The following is an 11,072-nucleotide window of genomic DNA, read 5'->3' as shown; positions in this document are numbered from 1 at the left end:
TCCAAATAAAGACATTTTACAGTAAATAAATATGGCTGCTACAGAAAACATGGCCTGAAAAGGTGGGATTTCCCCATCTTCATGGGATAATCAACCAAGTTGGCAGGCTGACTCGACAACTCCTGTCGATCAAGTCAGAACTAAGCCTTGTTCATCAGTTTCTTAGGGACCGCTCAAGATCTCATTGAGTCGAGTTGACTCAGTTGATAATGAAGTTTTTAGAACCATGCTACACGGGTGGGATTTCCTCATTCTTCAAACCATGGTTCTTGCTTGGACTACACTGGATCTAGGGGCGTTGCACATCTGCCAAGCATACAAACTTACTGATGAGTCATCTAGTTTTAGAAGTATGGTGAAAAGTAGGGTCCACCTGATTAGAGGATGGGGCTATTTTGCATAACATAATCATCATAATGGGACCACCCTATTGGGTGGGGTGGATGTCATATGCACATGAGAGGTTAGAAGTTAACCGCAGACTGGACAGCAACTTATCATACAACTGGTTGGAATTGAGTATTTCTCATTAAAAGAAAATTCAAATGGGTCGCCTCCAATTTTCTTAGCACGCATAACAGACCATCTCAGCCTTCTTCTTTTTTTTCTTTTCTTTTTTTTTTAAAAATCATTTCATCTCCTAAATACTGTTAATGATAAGGCCTGTTTAGATTGTGGAAAAAGAAGAGAATAAGTGTTTTCCATTTTTTTTGGAACTTTTGTGTTGTTCAGATAGCAAAGGAAATAGTGGATTCCACATAGTAATCATTATCTAGATACCATGGTCAAATTCTAAAGCATAAAATACACAATACAAGGTGACCATTATCAGAGGAATATGAAATTTTCGCTTGCTATCTAAAACAAGGCTTCCAAAAGTTAGAATACATATTTCAACAGTGCTCATGGATTCCATGGAAAAAAACAAAAGGTGCCTTGGAGGTTAACTTTGTTGGCAAGTATATGAGCCATTTGGAGGGAAATGAATAATTGACGCTAGAAATTGGCTTCAGAGCTGGCTCAGAAGTGCCAAGGTGAATGTCACAAGGTGGGCCTCCTGTTTTGATTCCCTTGTAAGTTGTAATCTTTCCCCATTTTATTAGGCTTCTTTCTTGTAATTAGCCAATGTTTTTAAAGCTTCTCAATAAAATTTTGCTACCGTTCAAAAATTATGTATCATATATGAGGACTACAAGACTCCAATAGGATTTATAAGCTTAAAGCCAAAATCACTATCGTAAAAACCTGATTTGCGAATAAGTTTGGAATTAGAGCTGAAGAGGAGTTGATTCCTGGCCTAGGCAATGCAACAAACAAAGTACATTCTCTTTTCCTTTCCCTTTTTTTTCTCCTTTTCTTTTTAGGGATTGATGCATGTAAATACAAAGTCAAGAAAGGAAATTGAGAACCAAATCATCGTTACTGCATACACTTGTAGAGGAAACCTCTCATGTGGTAGAATGATCAAGTGATGGATTGGCCTGCCCATTCGCGCTCCCGCCTCTTCAGCTTGGCTTGCATCTTATTGAATTTCTCTTTACCCTTCTCAAGAAGAGGATCATGCACCACATACTCATTGGGGTCGTCTTTCCGAGCCATGCCATCCTGCATACAAATGAATTAATAGGCATTAGCCCTCGTACCAACCACGAAACCAGGAAGGGATAGAGGGAAAAGGATCATGCCTTGTTGGAAGGGTCAGGCATGAACTTCAACTGATGTGCTGTCCAGCCAGATTCATCTGCCTCATCATCACCTCTAGACTCATTGCTAACTGGTATGATGGGCTTCAAAGCAACGGATTTCCTAAATCTCTCCAGCTTTGCCAGCGTCTAATATTACCAAATCATGACAATAAAACTAATATGAGGGAAAATAGCAACATGAGAAAATATAGATAAAAGGAGTTGAATAAGAGATTTAAAATTTGGAAGTATCAATAAATGACATGTCTCTTCCCTTTAATAAATGGCTAACCTACTCTAGAAAGTGTGGGATGAGAATGCACAAAAAAAAAAAAAAAAACCCTCAAAAGAGGATTGAGGAAGAAATTATTGGATTTGGGCAAAGTTGTCTCGCAACACGCAGTTGCAGCACCCGTACATGACCATGGTTTGTTAACCCCCCTTGTGCATGAGAATCAGTGAACTTTTGGACACGTAGTCATGGATATATGACCGTTGGAAAATGGATTGCGTGTCTCTTGTGGAAAGGTGAAACTACCTGTCAATGACACTTTACAGCTTCAACGGCCATGAGGATCACACTTATCTATGCACACGTGTAACATGTTCCAATGTGCCACAAGTTCAACTGTCCAAATTGAAGCATCTCACATGTATATATGTGCTTCCAATCTTCAAGAACTTAAAAATGTGGCATGCATCAAATGTGCACATGCATATGCATAAATGTGCCACCAACCAATCTTTAAGTTCCCCACGTATCACAATCTATCCTGTCCACATTCCTGGGTGTTTGATCAATGGATGGAAAACTAGTCAGCAACAGCATGTTCATGACCATCTAGCGCTGACAACATGCCTTGAATTGGTAGTTATGGCACACTTTGCCCAAACCAAACAGGCCTTTTATGACCAGCAAATATTAGGTTAAAAAGAGAAATATCATGATGGCCCACATGCAGCCGAAAAAGGCTCCTATCTTGGAGATTTTTGGGGCATGGTCTGTCCCAATGGACCACGTAGAAAATAGTCTGAATAACTGAAGCATGGGCTCCATTTTACAAACTAAAATACTACACATTCTTAGGTTGAGGAAGGCTGGGGGGGGTGGTGGTGAAGGAGATGACTTGGCTATTCTTGCAAATCAAGAAAGAACTGTTCATATGAGATTTTATTTTCAGGGTATAAAATAAAATAAATAAACAATCAACCACAATTGCATATACACAACATACATCTTCTTCACGGCCCTGTAATCTTCGCTTCTTCTGTTTCTGCATCTGTCTATGCCGCTCATCATCACCCAGTAGCTGTAAGTCTGCATCTGCTTTAGCTAGATGCTCAGCCCTGGCTTCAGAGCCGATTCCTTTTTTCTTCAAAGAAAGCTTTTCCTTCTTGGAACCTCTCCTTTCCAAATCTTCACCGTTGCTCCTGATACATGGAAGTAACCTCAGAAATGAGCTCATAACCCCGAGGACTTCCATAAAAAAAAAAAACCAAAGAAGCACCCAGAAATGAGCTCATAATGCTAAGGACTTCCCATTAGGCTGCATTTGGGTGCACAAGTGAATTAAATGCGAATGCCTAGTTTAGTCAAAGAGGAAATAGAAGCTAAATAATGATGTTTCTAGTATACATAATGAGGAAGTAGCCATCAAATTCTTTCTTTCCTTTCAAGTCCAACTTTGAAGTAACATAATTACAATTTGGAGCCTGGACCCTCAATGTAGATGCTAAGGAATATGACTACAACATGATCATTTCCGCTTGACTGGACTAATGATTTCAATCCAATTTGATAATGAATCAAAACATATGTTTTCTACATCAATGGGAAACAAATATCACCATATAACATAAATCTTAAGCTTGAAAAGTTACTAGTTTATGGGGAGTTATTTGATATTCCGGCTGCATATGAAGCTTGATACACGGGCATAAATCTTAAGCTTGAAAGGTTACTAGTTTATGGAGAGTTATTTGATATTCTGGCTGCATATGATGCTTGATACACAGGCACTTAGAAATGGTACACAGGGTACATTAACCCAAATTAAACCATCTAAATTGTGGGACCTACTGTCATTAAGTTACAACATAAAAATTAGGTTGGTTGAACGATTCCAAATTAAACCGGCTAAATTGTGGAACCTACTGTCATTAAGTTACAACATAAAAATTAGGTTGGTTGAACGATTCCAAATTAAACCGGCTAAATTGTGGAACCTACTGTTGGGTGCCTTGAGTCTAGTACTGAAAATAGAAAGAATACTAACCCCAAACTTAAGAATCCATTTACAAGTTGAAAAACAGTCAAAAGAGTTTAGCAACCAATATATATGAGTTGGTTTCTCATCACTTGCATTCCAAAAGGAGCTCAAGATGCGGACAAATTGCTTCAGATTTGTACTAACATAAATCCTTTGTTACTGCATGTATTCTTTTGTTTTGACTAATGAATGCTTCTGATTTCAACCAATGCATGCTTCTCTTGTAGTCGCATGAAGTGTGAGGCAAAGCAGAATACAGATTCGGGTGATGTTGGGGTGTAGAGTTTGTTTCAAAATCTTAACTAGGAAGTGGTGATGGGAGCAGCACCTGACCATAAGTAGACTCTGGCCTCTAATTTTCACATACAATTCTTATAGTGCATGATATATATAGCATGCTTCATGTCAAAAGATCAATTTGATAAAAATGTAAAAATTTTAAATTTTAAAAAGAAAAAAGCTAAGTATTTAGTGCTTTGATGTTTGTAACACTAAGGTGTCTGTGTCAAGTCAACATGGATATGATGACTCTACGCATCTATAAGCCACAGAGAGCATGACAGTTACACATGAAGACAGTGGCTTTAAGAAATGCCTGAAATATAGGGAAAATGTTAGAATATAGCAGAAAGTTAAATCAATTGAATCAAAACCAGTACCTTGGAGAGGCCATTCCATGTTCCTTGGGACTATATTCATCTGCAATACAAGAGTTGCACAAAGGTTACTTAATGTAATACTCCATCTGTAAATGATCTGTACAAAGGAAATACAGCAAAATAAGGAAAAGGAAGGATATGCAATTTCGTAGTTGTTTTGACTGGAATTTGAAAGACCAGAGCAAAATGTGGACAAGTTCGACATGAATGCATGTCCATTGGTAACATAACAACATTCAATCAGGTCAGTATCTTTCTACATCGACATACAAAAATTTGCACCCCTTTAGATATGCTCCAAGGTATAGTTACACAAACTGTGAAGAGAAGTGACATCAAGTTCAGCTGTAGGAGCAAGGAAGCACCTGTCTCAAAATATTAGTAGGTATAAACAACTAGGAAGCAGGAACGGGAGCACAAGTGAGAAGCAGAATTCGAAGCAAGTGTGGCAGGCAGGTGGAAGATTAATGCAACCGTGTAGTGAGTATATGACTGCACATGCACATATGCAGGTTTGCATGTGTTTTTACGTAACTAGGAATGCATCATATGCATTATAAATCAAGGAGAAAGCATGTGTGTGTAGACATAATACATGGATGAATCATGAAAGAAGTCCACATCCCATAACTTAGAACGTCAAAGCGCTGATTAAACGGCAAATTGTCCAACCTGGGTTTTCTCCACCTTTCACCTGTTAGCAGTTTTGTGTAAAAGTATATGATTGCACATGCACATATGCAGGTCTGCATGTGTTTTTATGTAACTAAGAATGCATCACATGCATTATATATCAAGGAGAAAGCCTGTGCATGTAGATATAATACATAGATGAATCATGAAAGAAGTCCATATCCCATAACTTGGAATGTCAAAGCGCTGATTAAACAGCAAATTGTCCAACCTGGGTTTTCTCCACCTTTCACTTGTTAGCAGTTTTGTGCAGAATTGCACTACGGATGCGCAAATCTGATTCTCTTCAACCCTTTTGTCCTTCCAGCACCAAGCTACTTACCCTACCGTTTCTTGCCCTTGCGCTGGACAGATTTTGCTGATCCAATGGGTATTGCTAGTCACAGGCCAAGGCCCAACTTGAAACACGGGATTTTTCGATTTTTTGGGGATTCTACAAATTCGACGCATTTACTTTCCTGCACTGCGTTGAAAACTGGTCCTATTTACTTTCCTGCCTTTTTTTACAAACATTCCAGTGAATATCGATCTCCTGCTAATACACTAACTCACTAATAATTCAGTTTATACTGGCCCATTTACTCTCCTGCATTAACATTATGCTGCTCCAGTGAATACCGGTCTCTTGCTAACACACTAACTCGCTAACTGTCGAGTTTATACTGGTCCATTTACTTACCTGCACTTACATTCTGTTGTTCCAGTGTATGTTGGTCCATTTACTTTCCTGCACTTAACATTATGCCATTCTAGTGTACACTGGTCCCATTTAACTTTCTGCCTTTACATTCAGTCATTCTGGTGTATACTGATCCCTTTACTTTTCTGCCATTTACATTCCACATTTTGCTTCATGTTGTAATTATCTTTTTCTTTTTTTAAAAAAAAGTTAAAAAATCAGAAGAAAAAAAGAAAAAAGAAAAAAGGGAGAGAGAGATAAAGGAACGAGACGACAACAACAAACCAGTGAAAGCAAGAGGCCCTTCTGTCACCATTGGGCCCAAAAACCGTTTGCGGGTTCGGCGCCCCTTGAAATCCGTGTCAAACTCCCAAAGCATCATCGACACTCTTGCAAAAGCCACCATGTCTATCCAAGAAGACTTTCCCAACCCCTCGCCTCATCCTGACTCGCCCAAATCCCCGACTGCCTAGTCGACCGCTATCCCTTCCATGACCAACATGGTCGTCCGCCTGAAAAGGCTTGAAAATCTCATGGCTCGCTTTCTCCAAACCAAAGCTAAAGTCGCAGTTCCTAGTAAATCGATGAAGCCACTTAGCTTGCGCATCAATCCCCCAGATCTAGCGTCGCGCACAGTCAATCAGTTCCCATCGACTCCCCTTAAAGGGAGACGAGTACATTTCCAATATCCTCCTGTCACGGAGGCCCAATTTTCAGTCCAATTTCCTCTTCCTAACGGGAGCAACAGGTAGGTCCTAGCAGATACCCCTGGCGGGAGCCAGTTTCCAGTCCAATTTCCTCCCCCTAATGGGAGTCGAACATTGCCTCAGCCTCAACATCCACTTCCCAGTCAATCTCGGTCATATTTTCCAGTCATGTACATCCTAAAATACCAGCTTTGCCCCGCAGTTGGGGGTTTCTTTCCAACTCCCTCCTCTTACAGTTCCAACCCAACAAAATCCCCCCACTAGGGATACCAAAAATGTTGAAGAGATCGATCACTACGAGGAAACAAATCGTATAATGCAAGGGGCACGGCTCCCTCCATCTAAACCCTCCGAACTTGACAAGCACTAGGAACATGTCGAGGATAAGCTCAAGGCAATGAGGTAGGAACTTCAGAAACAACATGGTGTGGATCTCCCATCCAACTAAATTTTGGAACCTTTATCCCTTTCCAGATGTCAGGGTAGCCCCAAATTTTAAGGTATCAAATTCAAAGATTCGGCGGTACGGGTTGCCCCATTGTGCATTTGAAAGGCTTTTGCGGCGAGCTTGATGTTGTGGCAAGCGATGATGGGGCACTAATCCGCTTATTTTAGAAATCCCTAAAAGGTGATGCGCTCGATTGGTATACCTCACTTGATTACCACTAGATCAATACCTAGAAACAACTTTCTCAGGCCTTCATAGACCACTTTACGTATAATCTGAACATAGCGCCAAGAAGGGTAGACCTTGCTGCCCTTCAACAGAGAAACAACGAGTCCCTATTGGCTTATGTTAGATGATGGTGGGCTATGGCTGCCAAAATGAAAACACCCATCAATGATAAAGAACAATTTTTTATGATTGTTCATTCTGCAAATCCAAATATATCAGGATATCTGATCTCGTACTCATATGCCAACTTTGTGCAGCTTATCCACGCAGGGAAACAGATGGAAGTCAGAATAAGAGTCGGCACAATCGCTCCTTGGCTACACCAATTCGCTCCTGCACAGAAGGCCAAGTTCGAAGAAAACTCTAGCTAGTATGGGACCAGAAACAGAAACGTTGCCACCTCTCGGCTAACGGAAACCAACAACCTTGTCGCCTCTACACAAGGTGCATTGTTTGCCCCTCGGCAACGACAAAAATGGCAACAGCTTCAACAGTAGCAAACCAAATGGAACCCGCGATACCCGAACCAAAACCGAAGACAGATAAGACTAAGAACCTACGGGGTTCACTCCTTTGGCCCAGTTGTACAGTGACATTTTGACCACGCATGTTCAGCAGCATCTTCTTGCCCCATTACACCTAAGGCCCCCACCGAACCCCTTGCTGTCAAACTACGATGAAAACGAGTATTGCGCATTCCATCAAACTAGGGGTCACACAACAGAGCATTGTCTCTCTTTGAAGCACGCGGTCCAAAATTTAAGTGACCAAAAGAAAATCATGATTATGACCGTTGACTCAACTGCTAACAACAACATACTTCAGAATCATCTACCACAGCATCAAGCAAGTCCCAACACACTGGGCAATCTCATGATCCCATCGTCAACGTCATTCAGGGAGAATACCCCAAGGTATTTCAGAAAATCTTAGCCTGAGGAACAACCAAGATATTCCTTCGCTCATCTCATCTTGCAAGGGCCGCCATCTCTTCCAATGTTAGTCCTATAGGAAAATGCCCCTGAACCCAATCACAATCTAGCTCCCCATCACAGTCAACCATGAAGCTAACTATTGGTTCTTCAGGGGAAGGCCCTGGACCCAATCATAATCCTGCTCCTACTCTGCCATTGATGCTCCAAGGGAAGGCCCTTAAACCCAATCACAATCCAGTTCCTAATCAGCCAGCCACTGGTCCTCCAAGGCAAGGCTCCTGAACCAACCCACAATGTCGACATCACATGAGCTTGCCAAGTCAGGACCCAATCATAATCATGCTCCCACTCTGCCATTGATGCTTCAAGGGAAGGCCCTTGAACCCAATCACATTCCAATTCTCATTCAGCCAGCAAATCGACAACCACTGGTCCTCCAAGGCAGGGCTCCTGAACCAACCCACAATGCCAACCTGAAGTGGAACAGTCCATTGGTTGAGATCCCTCAGTCATCCTAACTTCATTAGCCCTCAACTTTTAATATCTTAGCCTCCTCTGGTTCTTCAGGGACGGGCAATTCCCGTCTTCAATAACAAGGCAGTACCTTGGCATTATCTTGAATGTGTTGAGGTGAGAACATGAACCACAACGGACGAGCCTTCAGAGAGATATTCCTATGAGTGACCCCAAAGGAGCTTTAGCAAGAATTGCATCCAAGAATGAGGTTGCCTACGATGTGGCGCCTCAGCTTGAGATGATTCTTGCCCAAATATCCGTTTGGGAACACCTGTGCACATCTACAGAGAAGCACCACCTGAAATGGTCACACACATAATTGGACAACTCCTTACACCATGGACGGTCACATTTTCAGATGAGGAGCTACCACTTGAGAGCACCTCGCGTGTGGGTGCGTTCACAAATTTGGCCCCCGCACGTGAGGTGCCCTCACTTCTTGGCTTTATCTTAATTTCTCGATGCAGCTGGAGTATAGTATTGACTCATGTGTAAAAATGCATTTGGTTTGGAGTCGCCACTAGCCAAATGAAGCTTAAAATCTATGGTTAAGGGTTGGAGAATCTTACGATTTCCCAACTCAAGTAACTCCTGCGGTTGGTTTGCGACCGTAGATTTCGAGAAAGGGCCTCAGTGAGGAAAAATGAATGGGTTAGGCACCCTTTTTCTCATGCGCAACATGCGGGTCTCTACTTTACGGGGTTTCACGATTTTTCAGGGGATTGGCAGAATTTTGGCACTTTTATATTTGGTCGTGCTTCAAATAGCCATAGGGGTTGGGCATGCAGGAAAAAAAAATAATTTAAAAATGAACCATCTAGCCTTACATCGCAGAACCAAGTAGCCCCATGTAGGTAAATAAAGTAAAAATGTAGTAGATAAAATGGAATGCAAACTAGCCTTACTTCATGGAGCCAAGTGGCATGTTCGTATTTCCAAACTGAACACACATGATAGGAAATGGAAATTTTTTCAAGTAGGCAAATAAAGTGAAAATACCAAAAAAATAAAATGAAGTGCAAATTAGCCTTGCTTCGTAGGATTTAAAACCCTAGGCAGACAAATAAAGTAAAAAAAGATGGAAAATTGAGAATAACGGATAATAAAGTTAAATGAAAATGTGAATGTAGTAGATGCACTTGCAATATGTGGACTGGAATGCGATTTGAATTAAGGTAGGAAAACTCTTAGATTCAGTGACTTCTTTAATGGGCTTATTTTGTCTCATATGTCAGGCAGCATGTCAACATGTCAAAAATCTTTAAGGTACCTCAAGTAGTGCCTTCACGTGAACTCCAACCCTCGAACTCTTTTCTATCTCTCTTTCCACTCTCTCTGTATTTTTCTCTCGCTCTCTTCCTTTTGTCTCTCTTTTACTCTTTGTTCTCTCCTTCGTTGTCTACTCTCTCTCCCCCCTCTCGTATGCATGGTTGTAGATTCCTTATATAGATGACACAGCTTGCCGACCTTACAATGACTTCTGTGGGCACCGTAGTTTTTTTAAATAAAATATTTTATATCTGGCTTCAGACATTACATGCAGTAAAGTTTTATATATATATATATATATATATATATATATATATATATGGGAAAAGGTACTATGCGCTCGACCTCACGATAAGCTCCCGTGAGGTCGAGCTATGTGGGCCCCACCGTGATGCGTGTCAACCATCAACACCGTGCATTTGATGGGTCCCCTTTAAATTATGGGATATCCCAAAAATCAGCCGTATACGAAACTCAGGTGGGCCATACCATCTAAAATCATGTGAAGACACCGTTAAAACATATAAAAGCACTTGGTGGGGCCCACCTGAAATTTGCATGCGTCTGAAACTTGGTCTGAACCCTCATCCAAGTGGGACACACATAATGGATGGGCTGGATTTGCAAAACACATCTCGGTGGGCCCAAAAAATGATTATGAATGTTTTAATGGTGCACGGCCCCTCTCCACTTCTGTATGTGGTGTGGCCCACACAAGTCATGGATTGACTTGATTTTTGAGACCTAGGCCCACAATGGAATGGTGCATCTGACTAATGGGGTAGATGTTCGAAACGCATCACGGTGGGGCCCACACAGCTCGACCTCATGGGACGGACTCGTGAGGTCGAGCGCATAGTACCTTTTCCCTATATATATATATATATATATATATATATATATATATATATCTATATATAGAGAGTGTCATGGGTGTCTAATCTGAACGGTCCATGTGATGCAGAATTCTATGAAACCCCATG

The 11,072-nt window shown here is 41.2% G+C and overlaps 1 protein-coding gene across 1 annotated transcript in view; it reads right to left on the bottom strand.

Moving 5' to 3' along the window:
- Positions 1 to 1,233: 1,233 nt before the first annotated feature.
- The window catches only part of LOC131249369 (peptidyl-prolyl cis-trans isomerase CYP57), a 36,792-nt gene continuing 26,953 nt past the window's right edge, over positions 1,234 to 11,072 (bottom strand). Inside the window, exons 7-10 of the mRNA XM_058250087.1 lie at positions 4,615 to 4,654; positions 2,921 to 3,116; positions 1,686 to 1,832; positions 1,234 to 1,605 (exon numbers count right to left, since the gene is read on the bottom strand). Of these exons, the coding sequence (XP_058106070.1) occupies positions 1,465 to 1,605; positions 1,686 to 1,832; positions 2,921 to 3,116; positions 4,615 to 4,654 (524 nt within the window). The 3' untranslated portion in view covers positions 1,234 to 1,464. The remainder of the gene's footprint in view (positions 1,606 to 1,685; positions 1,833 to 2,920; positions 3,117 to 4,614; positions 4,655 to 11,072) is intronic.

This window comes from Magnolia sinica, chromosome 6 (genome assembly GCF_029962835.1).
Source record: "Magnolia sinica isolate HGM2019 chromosome 6, MsV1, whole genome shotgun sequence".
In the NCBI taxonomy this organism is placed as follows: domain Eukaryota; kingdom Viridiplantae; phylum Streptophyta; class Magnoliopsida; order Magnoliales; family Magnoliaceae; genus Magnolia; species Magnolia sinica.
This window is presented reverse-complemented; position numbering and strand designations above follow the sequence as displayed.